Source organism: Eucalyptus grandis, chromosome 5 (assembly GCF_016545825.1).
Source record: "Eucalyptus grandis isolate ANBG69807.140 chromosome 5, ASM1654582v1, whole genome shotgun sequence".
NCBI classification, from domain to species: domain Eukaryota; kingdom Viridiplantae; phylum Streptophyta; class Magnoliopsida; order Myrtales; family Myrtaceae; genus Eucalyptus; species Eucalyptus grandis.
Window position 1 is genome coordinate 22,579,821 of NC_052616.1, and position 19,351 is coordinate 22,599,171.

Below are 19,351 nucleotides of genomic sequence, written 5' to 3' on the forward strand. Positions count from 1 at the left end.
TCACGTGTCATCCACCTCAACAATTCTTGGTATAATTTAACATAAGCTAATGGGGGATAAATAGGTCATGAATGTACTATTTGTGGTATTAACCCTATATAACTATAAATGAATATAAATTAGAAATATAAGTGCGCGAATGCGTTTATGTTTATTTTTTTTCCCCGGAACAAAAAAAAAAGTGTTTCTGCTCCTAAACAATTTTTGAACAAAAGAACGCGTTTGGTAACGTTTGGTCCGGAATAAAAATGAACGTAAAACACGTTTGGTAAATTTTATGCCCAGCTCGAGCTCGCCCAGATCCGGTGAGCCCGAGCCTCGCCAGGGGCCGGCGACACTCGGCCTCGCCGCGCGCGACGCCGAGCCTCGCCGGTTTGGGCGAGGCCGAGCCTCGGCGGGTCGCCGGCCATGGCCGAGGCCAGCGACCGGGCGAAAGAGAAAAGAAGAAAAAAAGAAGAAAAGAAGAAGAGAAGAAGAAGAGAGAGAAGAAGCTCGCCGAAATGTTTCTTCATTTTTGTTTCTGGAACAAGAAACAACAAATTGTTGTTTCTTTTTCGTTCTTATTTCGTTCAAACAAAAAAACAAAAAAAAAAAAACGCAACCAAACGCTTTTCGTTTCTTTTTGTTCTTAATACTTTCCGTACAGAAGTGTGCCGGAAACACTTTTTTGGAGTGTTTCCATGCACGCCCTAAGTGAAAAATGAGAATTATTCGTTAAATTCCTCCAATAGTTTCTAATCCTTTCCCTCTGTCGCTTTTCCTCCATTCAAGCATAGTGTCGACCTCAATCCTTTATCAATCAGGAAAATGAAATTAGTCAAAAAATTCTATTTTTTTTTTATTTATGAAAAATGAATGATTTAAAAAATAATTCTCTAGAGAAAATCACTTGTGTCATCTGAAATTATTTGTCAATGAATTTTTTCGCATTATCAATAATAATTCATGTCTAAATAGTTTCACGAATGATGAAAATATTTTTCCTTTTTTTTTATTTGGGTGAATGATAAAAGTAATTATTTTTTGAAATTTTCTTTCAAGTTTTTCATTTTTTGCGGAATAAGCATACCGTAATGTTGTTCTCAAATCTAAGTCATTGTTCATATTCTTTCTTCTTTGTCTGCTCTTTCACTTGTAGGTTGGTTGTAATGGGGCTATTTTGTGGCGCTTCATCTGATCGGGGTTCGGCTAGCCGGCACAATCCCAAACCTCAAGTCAAAAGAGGTTTAATGTGAAATAAGATTTTTATCGAACACCAACCCAATCTCAAACCGTTGATAAAGCCGATTGGCATTGCCTTTTTTTTTTTTTAAAGCTTTTGCATTGAGGGCAAAAGAACTTGTTTTTGTTCAAAGTAAATAGTATTTTTTTTTTTTTTTTATGTGCAAAATACTCACTGTGAAGTAACTTCGTTAAAATTATGGTGAAAAACGCAAATGACACGGACAGTGCATCTGCCAAAGGGAAACTCTAGTGCAAGATCGCAGCCACAAGGCGGAAGAGGTCGCGAGACCTCAGGCAAGGATTGCAGACCCAACACCTTACGGATAAGGTCCTATGTAGCTTCTTCACGAGGCATTCCCAAACGTATCCCGACCAAATCCGTCAATAAAACTCGCGAACCGATAGTCGGAAATTCATTCCCTACCCCCAAACCTTTGGACCATGGATGCAACTCGCGGTGGCCGAATCGAATTGTGTAAATCGAATGATCAATGCCCTGATTACAAAGTTTGGGATTGAAAAACTTGATGGTAAGAGTGGCATTGGCCTTTTTGACACAGATGCAAACTCTTTTGGTTCATAGATAGTGGATTATTGAAGGCGGCTTTGTCGAAAATAACGTTTAGATGAAAGACATGGATGATCCGACGAATCACACCCTGTGAACAATTTAACGGTCATCTACAATTGATGAGAGGTTATGTGTCAGTGATAGGCGGCAACTTTGTGGCTCGAGTTAATTTACGCGATGAAAGACCTAGTGAAATTTGACTGATATACTGGTGGAATCATATCCCAACTTTGCATGGTTAAGATATGAGCTTCGAATTAAGTTTCGCTATCATCGAAATTCTTTAGGGAAATTTTCCAACATTAGCGATGTTGCCAACGTTGAAAAAGAGAAGAAAATTTATTGAACTAAATTGAAATTCAATCCAAACCGAACCGAAATTTTAGTTCACTTTGGTCTTTTGGTTTTTACTTTGGTTGTGTTTTTTTATTTTTTTTATTTCTACATGCACTCCTTGAATAAATTTTTATTTTTTTTAAAATATTAATTTTTTAATTAATTTTCTTTTCTCTTTCTTTCTTTTTCTTATTCTTCTTCTTCATTGGCTAGTTGCCGACCCTAGTGGCAGCCAACGATTGACTAGAGGCGAGCTGTAGCCTTGCCAACTTATGGCGAGGTGAGCTCGCTTGACACCGGCGAGCTCGAGCCTGTAAGATCCAATGAGTTGGGCGAGGCTTGAGTCTGCCAAAGGTCACCGAAGCCTCATTGACCTCTATCAACCTCCAATGAGACTCGAGCTTGGCCTCATGGGCCTGTGTGGCGAGGCTCCAACTTGCCTTTGGCTGGTCACCAGCTAATGAAGAAGAAGAATAATATATATATATATATATATATATATATATATATTAAAGAAAAAAATATTTTTTATAGATTTTATCGGTTTGGTTCAGTTAACCGAATCGGTAAAAATAGAACTGGTTAAAAAAGCTTTGGTTTTTAATGTAAACCGAACTAAATGAAAACTGGCAAAAAAAAAATTGAATTTTTCAATTCTCAATTCGGTTTTCAATTCCATTTTTGACACCTCTAGCTAGGGCGTAATGATCGTGGAATTTTGGGAGGTGGGGATCATGGCCATGTACGTGGCATAGGCGACTGACATGTAATGACTGATACACATGGCAAAAGTGATTAGCATGATGCCAAAAATGGCTAAAAGTTCAAGAAAAATGTGGGAAAGTCATGTCCTATAGACTTATGAGTATGAAATAATTTCTTAGGAAAGAAGAAGGAGAAGGACACTATACCCAAGATTTTTTACTTATTCTATCCAAATTTTATTTCCTTCATTTTATTTTGGTAAATTCTCGCTCTTGTGAGTTCGATTTATGCTCGTACTATGGTGACCTTGAACCCGAAATCTTTCTTATAAGTCAAGTTCACGCTCCTCTCTAAACTGTACTTGTTCGATCAATAGCACCAGGGCTCCGTGTCTTTCGTATTTGCCAGTTTTGAGTTTGGTTTTCACTTAAGGGGCTTGGCACCCATTTTGGTGAATTTTAGAGAAAACAACTTAATTAAAATCGTACGACATACATGCTTTGACTTCTTCTTTCAGGCTATCAAAGAGTTTTTCCTTTTTGTTCTCCCCACAACGGAACGGAGAGAGAGCAGAGGTGGAAAGGGCGTCGGCGTTGGCGTCGCGGGCAACCAGCGGAGGAGAGAGAGCAGAGGAGGGGGAAGAGAAGTACCTGTGTGACTTTTGTTCTCCCCCGCAACGGAGAACGGAGAACGGAGAGAGAGAGAGAGAGAGAGGAGAGGAGAGAGAGGACAATTCGACAAGGCGCAGAGGAGAGCAGTGGAGAGAGAGCGTCAGGGTGGTGGGCCACAGGAGAGGCCCGCATGGATTTTGAACGTCTGACGCCGTCGCCTACGTGGAGCCACGTGTCGATCGTTGAGTGGTCTTACCCTACGCCTACGTTGAGGGTAAGACCCATTTTCTCTACTAGAGGTTGTTAGAAAAGTTTAGTTAAAGGAAAGGGAAGAAATTTTTTGGAGCAAATAAAATAGGAAGTATAGAAGATCAGTACAAGTACAATCTGTCAATTTGTACAGTTAGCGCTTCTTAGAGGAAGCATGCCTTCTCGTTCCATTCATTTTGATACTCACAGCTGGGGAAATGTCTGATTGTTTGTTGGAAGAATGTTGTCATGTTGACGGAATGAGATGTGCCGAGAGGTGGATTGTTTCTTTATATTGTCTTATAATAGGAAAATGATTTCCTTCCAGGTCCTTTTATTTTCAGTTATATGTCTTGTTGGAGAGGAAGGTCTTTCTTTCATTTTTTTTTTTTTTTTTGGGTGGATGTGGAATCTAGTATGTTGGCTGGAAACCATACGGCCGCATGATCGTCGCACAACGGCCGCATGATCGTCGCACGACCGCCGCACAATCGTCGCACGACCGCCGCACGACCGCCGCACGACCGCCGAATAATAAAGAAATAATAGATAGCAGTTGGCTCGCAAAATAATAGATTTCGTTCATTGATTAAAAATTCTTTATGTTCGTATATACGTTAAACTATACTTTCGATAGAAAATATCGTAAAATGTACGTAATTACGAAGGTTATAACCGAGGATATACTACTTACCACCGTTACTAATTGTCAATATCACAAACTGAGGAAGTACTCCTCACTTCTAGGAAAGTATTCTAACAAGTAGTTTGGCCTGTCCAGCGGAAAATCCCTACATTACCCTGAAGCTGCAAGGATACCCCATGCACCCACCTCAATGTCCAAAGCAGATAAACAGTAGAATCTATCTACTGTGCCAAGGGAATGACATCATTACTATACCAAAAAGCCAAGTTTTACTTTTCTTCTCCTTTTGCCATGGATCACCTACTGAAATGAATATCGTGACGACTGTATTCTTGATTTAAATTTTAGACGTGCAGGCATATGCCTATAATAGCATCATGTGCATTAGTGTCTCTGACCTTTATAATGGCCACCTTTAATGATTAGAACGTGAGAATAAGACTACCTGTGATAGATGGATGAACAAAGTAATAGCCAAAATTCATAGAAGGGCTACGGATTATTTGCTCATTAACTGCTCGACGAGTCAATGTGCAATAGTAGAATTTGATTTCCTATCCTTTCATAAAGGTCAAAGTGACTAAAGTATCTATAATCATTTAATTTGTTCTAAAAGAGCATTTTACTGCAATAGTTAATTAAGTTGCACAATTGCCTTAGTTGATATTAGAAATAAGTGGGGAGTAAAGTTAGTCAAATCAGGTGACCCGTGTCACAAAATAAACCCAAATAATATTCTCTATATTTTAATTCTATCCATATGATATATTTATCGCACCGGTATAAATTCAGGATTTTCAGTAATATGAAAAGAAAAATCCCGAGCATTTAATATTTTTCGCGATACTAATTAACCCTATTATTAATGACCCCGTCAAAAGCGTCACAATCGAAGCGCGAAGATCGTTCCCTCTTCAAAGTCACCAAGTACACCAAACAGCAAAGAAGGAAACATCTCTCTCTCTCTCTCTCTCTTCTTTCTTTCTCTCTAAAACTACGTTGCTTTTCGTCGTATGCGCGGGACGTGCATCATCCGATCTCCGCCGCCGCCCGCCGCCAGCCGCCGGCGATCCATGGCTCACCCGCGCTTCCGCGCCGGAGCGGAGGTGGAGATCACCAGCCCCATCCACCGCCTCCGGGGGACCCTCTTCCCCGGGAGGATCGTCGCGCCGTCGCGCCGCAAGCCCAACTCCTTCCTCGTCGAGTACCGGACCCTGGTCGCCCCCAGCGACGCCTGCCGCCCCTCCCGGCCCTACCGGGAGGAGGTCCCCGTCGGCCTCCTCCGCCCCGCCCCGCCCGCCGAGGCGGAGGCCGGCCCCGGCCCCGGCCCCGGCGGCCGCGGGTTCCGCCTCGGCGACGCCGTCGACGCGTTCCTGAACGGGGGGTGGTGGGAGGGCGCGATCACCAAGGAGCTGAAGAACGCGCGGTTCATGGTGTACTTCCGGTGCGTGAAGCGGGAGTACCGGTTCGACGCGGCGGAGTTGAGGCTGCACCGCGAGTGGGTCAACGGGAATTGGGCCCCGCCGTTCGAAGATGAGGGGGAAGACGGCGACGACGACGATGGCGACGGCGAGGTATATTGTTGGATAAGTTTTCTCGTTCGATTTTCGATTACGTTTCTTGAAAGTCTCGCTGCGGGGAGTGAATTCTTGCCAGAATTCGAATGAATTGGAATGCTTCTTCTCTGTTATTTCCTAAAGCCCCTTCCTTTGCTTTGCTGTGGTTTCTTGTAGCTTTGCTGTGGTTTCTTGTAGTCTCTGAAAGTTCTGATTGATTTCAAAGTATTTATATTCGTAACTGTGAAAGCCTAATTCAATGTAATTCGATTAACTGTTCAATTGAGTGGCGACACTTTGAGATTATTTGATCAATTTATTGAATGGAAGTGGCGATGTGGTATATAAGGTGCAATTTTGTAAACTTTATGCTGTAGATGATACGTAACATGCTTTGGGATCTGGGTATGGTCGTGTTCACGTGGCAATGAGGAAGTCTCTGAGAACTTCACATGCTTATCTCAATTATTGGATGTTGCAGGAAGTGACCTCAACGATGGGAGAGAAATCTGGCGATGTCTTCCGAATAGCAAAGGGAGTGTTCACCAAGGGAGCACTGGTCGAGGTGAGAAGTGATGAAGATGGTCTCCAGGGTGCTTGGTTTGCGGCTACCATAATCAACAAGGTAGCAAAGAACCGGTTCTTCATTGAGTACCAAACCCTCAGAGCAGAGGATAATAGCTCAGAGTACTTGAGGGAGCAGGTCGCTGCAAGTCACATGAGGCCATACCCACCGGAGACCTTCGTGATTGACCCTTATGAACGGAATGCAAGTGTCGATGCCTTGTACAATGAAGGGTGGTGGGAGGGCACTGTTGAGAGGGTTCTCGACAGGATGCAGTATCGGGTTTATTTCAAGGGCACCGAAGATAGGATGGTCTGCCACCACTCAGAGCTCCGTCTTCATCAGGATTGGGTCAATGGAAAGTGGGTGATGCCTTCTTAAGTCTTGTAGGACCAGTTTGCATCCTTGCGTATAATGAAATAGGTCTTCAAACTGAAGTGTTAAGGCCATGCTCTTGATCTTGGTACCTTGAGCTGGGGTGTAGATAAGCGTGTGAAGAAGGTTTTGGAGCAGGTTCTCTTTTCTTTATTTCTTTGCTGGATTGCAATTTTGATGAGGCCATCATGGCCACCGTTCAACTGAAGATTAATGCTTGCATTGCAGGTAGGTATATCATTACTGCAATGTATGCATCAGTCTTGCTGGTTACACTCCTGCACATCAAAGTTATATTCAGTCTCATTCGCATTCTCTGTGCTGTTGGCAGATGCAGTCACTTTAAATATGCTTAGATAGGAGAAAAACTGTTTATATTGCCTGTGAAAATTGCAGTCTTGGGTTAAAGAGACTACCGACCCTATGCACTTCTCAGAATTTCTCGGGTACTTAAGGTAAATAGCAGTGTCTTACAAAATGAAGATGAGGAGCTCTTGATCGGATTCTTCGGGTCACACGTGAAATGATTTGATAGAGAGTTATGATTTTCAAAAGGTTTGATTGAGCATTACACTGTTACGGCCTACACTCGTGATGCCACTACTGTTTAGGATGATGGCATTGTAACATGTAAATGCACTGAACGAGATCTCACTGAAACAGCACCTGTTGATCAGTTCAAATGTTGTTCTGGCACGATCCGCTAATGCTGCTCAACTTTTCTCCTGTAATTTCTCTAAAACGGCACCTCGTTCTCCTCCTATTCCGTTACTTGCATATTTGATGCTACTGTTGTTTGACTTAAATATATATTTGAATTGTTTCATAAATTGTTTTAGAGACCAGTTAGATAATGAAAGCTATGATGATGAGATTATGCGAATTAAGGGTTGACATTGATTTTAATTCCACCTTATTCATTAACGGGTATGTGGTTAGCACGGACTAATTCCACCTTATTTACACTATTGCAATTTGTAGATGTTGGGACTTTTTTTCTGCTTTATTAGATGGGCAAGTGATGGAGAAATTACGAGAGAGAAGTTAGAAAAAAATGGGGCTTTACGTGATAAGCATGCAGTTAGTTAATCCTACAGATGCGGTATGAATAAGGTGTTTTTCTAATTGCCCAAGTGTTTAAAATAAAAATTGGAATTTGATTCGTTTTTTATTATTACTTTTGTCTTTTTGCTGTCATTAAAGAAAATGGAGTTATAATCTATTTTTCCTTTTCAGTCTATTGAATTGAAAAAGGAAAAGGAATTCGATTGAGTAATACTTTTTTAGAAGATAAATAAAAGTTGATGAGATTTACCAGACATTTATCCTGACAAGAGAGAAAAAAAAACTACGACGTTTTTCCTTTGAGACACAGAAAAAGGGAAGAGCTTCAAGAGAACAGGGGAAAAAAATCTATTTCATTTGATAAAATTTCATTGAGTGCTGAAAATTAAAAATAAAAACTGTATGACGATATTTGATAGGTAATAGATAAATTTTATGAACTTCTTACTAAAGATATAACAATGACAATTACTACTAGGTTTCTAGTAATATGTTTGGCAAGATTTCGGTTGACATAAATTGTTTTTGCTATGGAATGTAATATTTGACCACTTCCTCATTTAACACGATAAGTGGAATTTTTTTAGTTAATTGACCCCATCTAGTCAGTGCTAATTAAAATTATCTAACAAGCTCAAAGCTCAATCTCATTAAGCATTGAATTTTCAGCTGTCAGCATTTGATTGGGCTATCAAATCGGTCCAAGTGTGACTCAAATGCGAGAGTTCTGCATAGATCGGCCATCAGGATATTTTTTCCTCGTATTTATTGTTGAGAAAATACCCGAATTAAAGAAGACGTGAATACTTTTCACGTAATTTGTTAGTATAATTGAGAAGGTACATTTATTTTTTCGTTTTTAATAGATGTCAAATTCTCATGATTCGGTGACATTTGTGAATCAATGGGTCATTATTATCGATTTCTAAATCCTTTTGGAATGGTTTTCATTATTAGTTAATTGTTACCATATCCCATATTCTGCAATTGCCTGAATTTACTTTTTTTTTTTTTTTTTTTTTTGGGATTTTCGAATTGCGATTTCCGTTGGCGGCGACGGCAAGAGCTAACAACCTGTGCAACAATCCTTGGGGATAACTTTTTTTATTTATATGATTGGGAGACGATTAATCTTTTTTTTTTCTTACTTAATTAAGGATATGAATTAAACTTGGTTTTCCTCTCATGAGGGAAGTCGACAAAGAGGAGTAAGCAAATAGGTATACGCCCACACACGCTCAAACTCTCTGACCCAATTCTACCCACCCCACCATCCCCATTGCCGCCGGCCACCACCGTCTCCACCGAGCCGGGTCTCTCGCCGCCATCCCGCCTCTCCTCCGAGTTCCATCCTGATGTCCTCGCCGTGGCCGCCCGCTCCGTTTCTTTCTCATCGCTCTCTCCACACCCGCACCTTGTCTCGTCCGTCTCCTCCCGCCCCGTTGCCTCTACCGTCAAGAGGACAAGCTGGCAATGCCGAGCCCCGGCGGCATCCAATTCATATCTTTCGACTCGTCGGAGAACGAGGAGAGAGATCGAGGGTTGGCCCTTGGATGTTACAGTCGCCACAATTTGATCTAGAGATTACTAGTGCTCACTCCCTTAGGAATCTTTTGCTTATAGGAATGAGAAAGGCATGTGCTAATTAGATGCCAAATCATAGGGACCGGACATCTCGGCAGTTGTAACCCCTAAAAGTTTACAACTAACTTTTAAGAAGTTGCCTCACCTAATTTTGAGCTACCGCAGCTATCCAAATGTAAATTACCAGTATTTGAGTAGTGGTTGAAGCCTAGCTTTCCAGACTTTAGAAAAAGAGATTATTCCATCGTCACCAGCGTGTAAATATTTTACTTGCTCCAGGAAGGAACCCAATGATAATTGGCCGGTAATTTCTAATTTGTGTCATTTGGAAACTTCTGCAACATCATATCAAGAGGGATAATTATCCAAAAAGTCATAAACTTATTATGCTTTTTACCAACTCAGTCATGAACATTTCAATCTTGCTAGTTAAGTCCTAAATATTTTTACATTTTGCAAATTGAGTCTATCCAACTAATTATGACTGGAAATTGCTAAGATGGATGTTAGCCATCTTACATGATATAATCAATGTTGACAAAAATAATTTTAAATAATATTGTAATATTTTTTTTGGATTTATTTATTTCTTCTATTTCCTTTCTTTCTCTTTTCCTTTTTTTTTTTTCAATTGTGGTGGATGAGGGTTGCAGCCCTCGCCAAAAGGCCATCGCAATTGCGAGTGAGGCTGCCTTTAATTGGCGAGGCGAGGCACGACTCTCTATAAGTGAGCAGTTATAAGTTCCTTAGAGGTTCCACTTAGAATCTAGAGTCTACCCTCAAATATAGATTCCTTATTTTTTGGAATCAAAAACTTACCTGTTGAAATCTAAAATATGAAATCTATCCTATCACAAGTTCCAAGTTCCAATAGGTTTTTTTTTTATTTATTTCAATTTTAGTTAAACAAAACGAAAATGAACGCAACAATAATAAACAAGTTTAGACATGTTTGGCTTCTTAAAAATGATGGAAGAGCGGCAAAAGAACTTATTAAAAGAAACACGTAGAAACCATATCGACTGTCAATTTCAAAATTTTCTAGCATTTGTATAATCATTCATCTATAAGTTCTCCATGGTTATTTCACTCATTCCGCATTCTTTTAAGAGAAATCATAAGTAGGTTGCAGCCACAATCATTAAAAAAAGCAAAGGAAAGAGAACAAGGATGAATCTAAGTCCTCGTAGACTATCCAAATATCTTATATAGAAAATACTTGCTTGATGAAGAATGATGAAGCAATGGGAAAACAAAACAAATTTTTACTCCTTAACCCGATGGGTATCTTACTAAATTACATAACAAATCATGGGAAATGAACTCAAATTCATCTCTTATTTGTCTTTGCAAAGAGCTCACTTAATTGACCCACAAATTTGCACAACTTAATTAAACAAATGGATGGAGTCCACTAGCGTTATATTCCATGAATTCAATGATGGAAATCTCATAAGAACCAAAACACATTGGTAAAATTGGTAAAAGGCAAAAAGAAAAGCAAAAGCCATAAACAATTTTTGGTTTAGAAATCCTGGTTTGATCTCGGTGCGATTCCGATTCATGTTCCTATAGGAACCAGGAATCGCCGAGTCTAGAAAAGGGAGGAACCAAGAACCGGAAACTCCCTTCATAGAATGGGGATTCATGCTCACCCCTATAACTCTTGCTTGTGACCAGCAAGGTTCTAGAGGCTCTTGCCAGCAGCTAGCAAGGGCTAAGCAACCCTCACTAGCTTTGCCTAGTGGCTAGCGAGAGCAGCAACCTCAATTGAAAAAAAAAAAAAAAAGGAAAATGAAAAAGAAGTAAAAATTAATTAAAATTTTGAAAAAATATTAAAATATATTATTGAAGTCAACACCAACCATACCACATAGGCCGTCCAGCATTTATATCAACAAATTTCAGCCTAAATTGATCAGACTCTATTGACATAACGTAAAAATGTTTATGAATCATTTGGCAAAATTAAAAAGTTCATAACTGAATTAACAAAAGTATAAAAGATGTCAAACTTTTTGAATTTTTTGGACAATTTTTCTTGCAATGAGATGTCAAAGAGTTCTCAAAGGAGGACTTCATCATACTCAAATAGAGCCTGCTTCAACGCACGCGAACATGTGATTTCTAGTATGATGAGTTTTTGTTCTCTCACACATCCTTGTGCTGTTCATATGATGTACCATCAAACATTTTCGTGGAGGTCGATACTCCTAACGAAATCTACATGTAAAACTTCGCTGCAAGAAGGAACTTTGTTGTTATTCTCATGGAGGTATGAGAATAAATAGGCTATTTCTTGCAACGTTTGACATAATTTGGGAAAATTATCATTCTTCTTCGAGGCCTAGTTTGAGAAAAAAACAGTTGAAAATTCTATTTTACACAGAATTCATACACATGACCACATATTAATATTATGGTACGTTCTGGAGGACGCAAATATAAGCGTCTCACACCAAATTACACAGGGCGATGAACAGGATGACGAGAAGCAGAGTTCCCAACCCGAAGCCTTCTACGACCTGACCAGGGCTGCCAATCCGTCGAATCACTGTGTGCGACTGCCTGTAGATTGTAGTGACCATTTGAATGAGCACTAACAATGCGATCACGAGGACGATCAGTGAGAGAACGATGCATATCGTCATCAGAGGAGATGGGACGTCACCCCCGCCACCGTCGTCTTCTTCTTCCTCCTCGCCCTCTCCGAACAGCTGCTCCAGGATCTCCACCACGAGACTCAGGTAGGAAACCAAGGTTGACCCTTGATGGTACAACCCAAATGCACCCACCAGCAGAGAAGGAACCAGAGGTGATGGCCCTCCATTGTTCATCTCTCTCTCTCTCTCAATGTTAACAAGATGGGCTTTAATATTGGCAAAGTTAAAAGCCTGTTGCAAACTGGGGAGGTCATGTTCTTAAAAGTATTTAGTTGGTTGGCCTATTCCAACGCCTGCTAAATCGATGATTGTGTTTGTTTTCTTCAGTCTGATTTGTTTAAGAGATCATGCGTCACATTCCCAACACCATGAAGAATCAAGTCCTTGCACGCATCTGTTCAGTCCACTAGGTTTCATGCATAAGAAAGCAAATTGTGCTATAGATTTGATTTGTTTACTAATGCTTCTGTATGGAAAGGATATAATAATAATAGAAGGTTGATCAAGACAGATGAACGTGCGCAACTAAGGCTAACCATGTAGCAGCGGCAGACCACGCAAATGCACTCAGCAGAGGGAGGGAGGGAGGGGGGAAGAGAGAGAGAGAGAGAGAGAGAGAGAGAGAGGTAAATGAAATCCCAAAGCCGAAATGGTAAAAAGCTCGAGTCATTAAGACGATAGATCATCTAAATCCCAAGACTCCTATAGATTATGATACAGAGATGGTCAGAGTGCAATCAGTTCTGCTAACAAGAGGGACATAGTAGGACCTAACAAAATAAGTTCACAAACTCAGATCGAACTTCCACAGCAAATAGTCTTTTCTCATTACAAATACCTTTGCCTGTCCTGCACAGTGCCTCGCATGTACATCGCCTGAATAGCTTAAAACTTAACATATACAGCTCTATTCAATCATGACGTCGGGCTGTAGCGCAGATGTTGCTCATAGAAGTCGATCAGCTGCAAACAAAAGCATGACACCATAGATCAACAGGAATGCAAATCAAGTAATATATGTATGGCAGGAAATGACAATACCAGAAGAGGGCAATTCTCCTTCAAAAACCGGTTATCGACCATCACTTCTTTCCCATCGGACCTACACGGTAAAATGAACAAGTTCGATAACTTAGGAGTGTTGAGGGCAAATAAAACCAAACATGAACATCAGGCAAGCGACGCATTTGATTAACATCTGGAGGCTAAGCTCATGTAGTGGAAGCACTAAGCATCGATGAACAAGAAAAACAACTTCGGACCAGCTTCAGATCTCATACCACCCAATTAATTTAAAAGGAAGATATCAGAAACAATCCTTTTCCCAAAATATATCCTCACAATTGCCCACATCACAAACTAAATAATCCTCATGTTTAGCCACATTACCCTCTTTATATTTCTATGGCTAAATTTTCCTCCATTCCCAGCTTTAGGAAACTTCCTCCAACTAGATCTTTGATTTCTAGTTATAAATAAAGATATCACCCACATACAAGCTTAACTGGAAATAAATATTGGTGATGTCCATATTTGTACCACACCCATCAGAAGACCAATTGAATGAAGTTTCTTCAATCACGGATGAAGGAAATATATGGCCCTCTTTCTATGCAAACAAGCAATACCAGAGTCATTCAATACTGTCCAGTGGCAGCAGATGAGAAGACATACAAATTAATCCAATAAGATACAGCAGTCTTGTCTAAAAGATAACAAAATCAGAATGCAGACAAGAATCACGGGGTTCCTTTAGAGAAAAACTATACATAAATCGAAGGGCAGCAAGGATTACTACTGGGTGGCAACACTAGTAAAATGGCAAAGCAAACCATTGTCCCATTGCAGAAGATGAAATAACAGTTTCTCACCTACCAGTAGTCGGCAGGGCTGAGTGGTTGTAATGGAACCTCATAATTGAAAGATTAAGTAGGAAGTAAGGATAACTAATGGGTCTGAGACTTGAGAGGAAGTAGCCACTAAAGAGGGCATTCCAATATAAAAGAAGCAAACCAAAAGTGAATTACTTAAACATCAAAAGGCCATTAAATCACCATAGCTTGAGGCTTGTAGTCATGGAGATGAACTAGATCAAAAGCTTTTTCCTTCACATTAAAATGCCATAAATTTCTTGATTTTTAACATCAAAAAATCAAAAAAATTAGGGAGCAACAATTATCGGCAGAAATATAGGGCAGAGGCAGACATTTAGTCATTTGGTTAGCATTAGATAGACTTCCCTTTTCTCCTCTCTGATTTATAGTCCATTGATAATCCTCTTGTGACAAATAGATCTTTTTGTTACTTATTAGCGCATACAACATGAGAGCGTGCCATGCCAGCGCACGCTCAACCCATGTAATGGAGAAGCACCCCTCATATACACAAACAATGAAACACACGCAATTACAAACATGCACATGCTCACATGTGCGTGCACATACACAAGGACATACACGTGCACCCAAACTCCCACATTCTCATGCATGCAGAGACTTATGCTCCCTAAACAATGAAGTCTTAATGATATAGTAAATAAAACCCAATTTTAGCACCTTAAAATATCACCATACACATCCACACCCATACAACCAAACATAAGACTAGCATAACCTACTCTCAGTGACGCCATAATGTTTCTTACATCCGAACAAGAATCAGGAACATCCATTTTTATCTACTTCAGCATAGAATCCATAACAACAAAAATTCCAAGAAAGCTGGGTGAATAGCAGTAACAAATCCTTTTGACATGCCAGAGTATATATAAGTGTTACATAATGTGAAACCACTTCAGAATCCAAGACTGGAGTTTCAAAATCTACAACTAGTCAGATGTTTACTAAGTGTGACAAAGCTATGAAATTTTTTCAGCCTACTATCGCCATTTCATTCAGCTTTATAAACTTTACAAGCAAAAAGAACCACCTTGTTCATTCTTAATATGCCCTCATTTGCCTCTCCTTATCTGCATTAGCCTACTAATGAACCTTGCATTTTACTAAGCAAAGGAGAAGCACCAAGTCACAGATGTTGGGTTCATCACACATAAGTAATCATAGTGACAAACTACATAGGAAAAATAAATAAATAAATCACAGTGACAAGCTACTTCCTTCATCAGTCTGGCCCAACACAAGGTTTGGACTTATTGAGGAGTTTTCTCCTTGACAGATGCAAAATGGAATGGCATGTCACCTCATCATGGACAACAGAAATATTGAGTCAAAGAAGTTTATGGACAGAAGTTGCGAGAAGATATTTTTCTCTTCTCCAACAGAGGACAGATGTTATAAAAAGAAAGGTAGAAGAGGAGGAGTATTGCAGGTTCAATTTCTTCAGATACTTCAATTATTGAGAGATAATTACGATTAAGGATGCAACAATCAAACAGACAGACAACAAACTAAATCCCACTAAGTACAGTTGTACATACAAATCCTGCTTACGCCATCTACATTAATTCTTCATATTGATGACTTAGAATGATAATGTACAAAGTATTTACTGCAACTAAATTTCTGATCAAAGTATGACAATTCAGGAAAGACCTGGTTAAGATGATTTTGGTGCCTCATGTCCACTAAATTATAGTGACTGGTAAGTATCCCCTCTCTCTAAGTATCATATGTCCAATAAAACCAAGAGTAATTTTCAGGAAGATGTACAAAGCACAATGACATGGAATTAGATAAATGCATACACTTTTTTTTTTGGGGGGGGTTTGATAAATGAGATACGATTAAAATGAAGACTTAGGAGGAAAAGTCTCTGTTGGGTTGGCCACATTCAAATCAATAATATTCAAGACTGCCCGTGGTGGAGTGCCAATTATAAGAGACAAATGCTATAAAACTAACACCGAGAATACAAAAGAAGAGCTGCGAAAAATTGGGAAAAGCCAATTAGGCAAATGCTGAGGATCCTACTCAACAAATTTGAGGTTTGACATTCCCCTCCCTATCATAGAGAATGACTTAAAATTTAAATGCGTATGGGCTTTTCAAGACCAAAAGTACATGATGGGAGGCATGGTTAAAGGATTTTGAGTACTGCACAGAGGACGGTAAATAGTGTAACAGGAATTGTGATGACAAAATGGTGACAATAAAATGTAAGACCAGCACAATGAAACCATGCTTGAGTCAGTTTTAGGGACCTAATAATTAAAACATCCCCAGGTCTCACAAGCAGAACCAAAACATAGAAATCCACTCATTTATCATAAAATTTTAAAGCATGCACCTAATATCTACATTAAATAACATCATCCCACAATTGCTGCAGGTGTAGAAACATAAAAAGTCATCAGCATCAATTCTAATGAAGAATGGCTAAAATCAACAAATGAACCATTGTTCTCTACTGTGCAACCAAGGCAGCAGATATACTACACCAATCAGCGCCGCACTCAAGTAGCAAAAAAAAAAAAAAAATGCCTAAATGAGGGACCAAAAAAAAATAAATAAATAAAATCATTGTTTGAAATATCACAAACACAAATCTAATCAGCTTATAGAACCTAACCACCCTTCTGATTGCTTTTTATCACTGATTTAACTGAGCCGATACTTGTACTCTAACTAAAATAATGTCTGCGACCATCAAGGGAGCGCCACACTACGTAGTACACTGGACTGTGTACCACAGGACTAAGGATTCCCGCATAATTCTGATTGAGAGAGAGAGAGAGAGAAAGAGAAAGAAAGATGAAAGTTTCAGTACAAACCTCATCACCATGAAGGTTACTGACACATCCTGAATGTTGTTTGCTACAGAAGCTGAGAAGCCTATGGGCTTTATGATCTTGGTTATAACAGGAGTACTGTTGGAAACACTGCTCTTAATTAGACTAGATTCATTTCTTGAGAAGTCAGGATTTCCAAAACCCTGTTGTTCAGAGCTACAAATGGCATTTTCTGCAGGTGAACCACCTGAGGCAAGTTCTTGCTTAAACCTCTTCACAGAACCAGATTTTCGTCTCTTGGCTCCTGTATTGCGATTGCTTTGACCTGGATCAAGTGAATCAGTTTTGTGCACCCCAGTTGAGGGCCCAGTGCTATTAAAAGCCTTGGATTCTCGGAAATTTACTGCAAGATTCTCCTTATCAACACCATTGGAACACGCTGTCGCCTTAAGTTCACTAAGCTTGGGATCATACTCAGGTTCTTCTTCTCTTTGGATAGGTGGCTGAAGACCATGTGCCAGTCCATTTTGAGCCACTTGCTGGTCTGTTTCAAATCCATTCATATCCAAGTTAATCTCTCCATTACATCCAGAACCCACAACTTGGGTAGGGCTAGAAAGATCTGCAAAGCTTAAGATTTTAGGGGTAGAAGAAGTAAGAGGCTCATCAACAGAGCTAGTCTCAGCACCCCCCGAACTATAAGCTGCAGAATGGGCTCGGTGCTGCTGATTCTGTGGCTTCTTTTTGGCTTGGGCATGAGGAGCCCCATACTTGCGTTTACGCTTACGAGAAGATCTCTGCTTTCCCGACTTCAAACTACAAAAGCCGAAACATAAGGCACAGCATATATATGAATACAAGGGTCTATAGAAATCCACAGGAAAATTGGTTTTTGCTAATATAAGTTTGTGAATTCAGGAGCTAAATAAAGGAGAGCTAGACATGGAACATTTCCTCTAATTTCATCATCTTCATACATTGAGAATGAAAAGAAACAATCACATACCACATACGATTATCTTTCTTTCAAAAGCAATAATTAGTGCCAATGGGAGCAGCCTTTCAAAGAAGCATGAATATTTCGGCATAAAAACAAGAAGGCTACCTGTCTTCAAATGCTTCAATAACATCAGAACATGACATGAGATTCTCGAAAGGTTCCCAGGTATTGGCTGTCTCTGGCCAGCCACGCCTATTAAGCAAAAGATGTTAACAGAGCCACCAGGCATGAGATCTCACCAACCAAGTGTATAACTAGCATAATAAAGAGTCTGCCAATCAGTACAATCATAATGTATCTAGACCGAAGCCGAGCACACTAACCATTTGATGAGATACTGAACTTGCCCCTGCCCGCCCGTAACATATCCATTGTGACGAGCATCAGTCCCATAAAAAAAACCACCATCAGTGTCGAGAAAACACGATTGACGAAAACACTCGAGGAAAAGACACCCAAACAGTCCCACGCAAGACCTCGCAAACAAAAACCTACCGCCATTACTCGAAAAAGATCGATCTTTTACCACGAAACAAGAACCAACAAGACAGTAACGACGGACCCAGGAGCGAAAAACGAGGTCTTGACTACAATGGGAAAGCAAAAAGTCAAAGGGGACGACCTTGCGAACCCTCTTGCGGCGGACGGCCTCGATCTCGTAAAAGCCCTCGTCCAGCTTCGGCCGCTCGGCTCCCTCCTCGTCGCCCTCGCCCTCGCCCTCGCCCTCGCCGTCGTCCTCGTCCTCGTCCTCGTCCTCATCGGCCTCCTCTCCATCCTCGCCTTCCTCCGCCGCCGCCTCCTTCTCCTCCTCCTCCTCCTCGAGAGGATGCCCTCCTTCTGCCGCCTCTGCCCACACACACACACACACAAACACCGAGCTGGAAGTCAATGCCGAGCGCGACCCACATCGCGAAAACCGAAAACACGGACAATCGGAGCCGCCGGAGCTTACCGCCGCCGCCGTTGGCGACGGGGGTCGTCGTTGGGTCGTCCTCAAGAAGACCTTCGCCTGACGCTGCCGCTGCCACGCTCTTTTTCTTACCTCCACCCTTCACCTTCATCCTCTCTCTCTCCCCCCCTCTCTCTCTCTCTCTCTCTCTCTACCCTCTCCCCTCTCCCCTGTGGGTCTGAGCGATTGATGGAATTTCAAAGTCCTGTCTTTTGGGGGAGGAGGAGGAGGAGGGCTGCAATTCCTCTGCCTGGTCTCTGACCCCTGAGCTGAGAGCTGCAGCCGAGTTGAAATCGCTCCACGGAGGAGAGAGAAAGAGAGAGGGGGTGAAAAGCCCTTTTTTTTAGGCTTTGCAGGGTTTAATTTTCGCGTGCGGCTGGCGTCTCGCGACAGGACCGGAGGCATTCGGTCAAGTTTTTACTGTTGTGTGTTTTTTTTACTCGGAAGGAGGGTCGTAGGTTTTTGTCTAGATTAGCGTTTCACCGATTTAGATAAAACCTCGTTTTAACCAAGGTAACTCTCGTTTCTTTCCAAAACAGGTTAAGTTAATGTCATGGAAAATTAC

The 19,351-nt window shown here is 40.7% G+C and overlaps 2 protein-coding genes across 2 annotated transcripts; one reads left to right on the top strand and one right to left on the bottom strand.

Moving 5' to 3' along the window:
• Window positions 1-5,277: 5,277 nt before the first annotated feature.
• Window positions 5,278-7,155, top strand: LOC104446420 (protein AGENET DOMAIN (AGD)-CONTAINING P1). The gene is made up of 2 exons (XM_010060274.3): window positions 5,278-5,916; window positions 6,380-7,155. Exons 1-2 carry the CDS (start codon window positions 5,356-5,358, stop codon window positions 6,842-6,844), a joined length of 1,026 nt encoding a protein of 341 aa, XP_010058576.2. The 5' UTR covers window positions 5,278-5,355; the 3' UTR covers window positions 6,845-7,155.
• Window positions 7,156-12,777: 5,622 nt separating this feature from the next.
• On the bottom strand, window positions 12,778-19,127 carry LOC104444525 (chromo domain-containing protein LHP1). Its single transcript, XM_010058210.3, has 7 exons — window positions 18,790-19,127; window positions 18,460-18,683; window positions 18,161-18,186; window positions 17,943-18,029; window positions 16,880-17,653; window positions 13,192-13,252; window positions 12,778-13,113 (listed from the first exon to the last, which is right to left on the bottom strand). The coding sequence occupies exons 1-7, from the start codon at window positions 18,896-18,898 to the stop codon at window positions 13,066-13,068; spliced, it is 1,329 nt and encodes a 442-aa protein (XP_010056512.2). The 5' UTR covers window positions 18,899-19,127; the 3' UTR covers window positions 12,778-13,065.
• Between the last annotated feature and the right edge of the window lie 224 nt (window positions 19,128-19,351).

Bases quoted from the DNA above. Each gene is read 5' to 3' on its own strand.
- LOC104446420 (XM_010060274.3), top strand. From the start codon at position 5,356: ATGCGCGGGACGTGCATCATCCGATCTCCGCCGCCGCCCGCCGCCAGC. The intron at 5,917-6,379 runs GTATATTGTTGG...TGGATGTTGCAG, and splicing joins ACGACGATGGCGACGGCGAG to GAAGTGACCTCAACGATGGG.
- LOC104444525 (XM_010058210.3), bottom strand. From the start codon at position 18,898: ATGAAGGTGAAGGGTGGAGGTAAGAAAAAGAGCGTGGCAGCGGCAGCG. The intron at 18,030-18,160 runs GTTAGTGTGCTC...TTTGCTTAATAG, and splicing joins GTTCAGTATCTCATCAAATG to GCGTGGCTGGCCAGAGACAG. The intron at 17,654-17,942 runs GTAGCCTTCTTG...CGGCTTTTGTAG, and splicing joins ATTGAAGCATTTGAAGACAG to TTTGAAGTCGGGAAAGCAGA.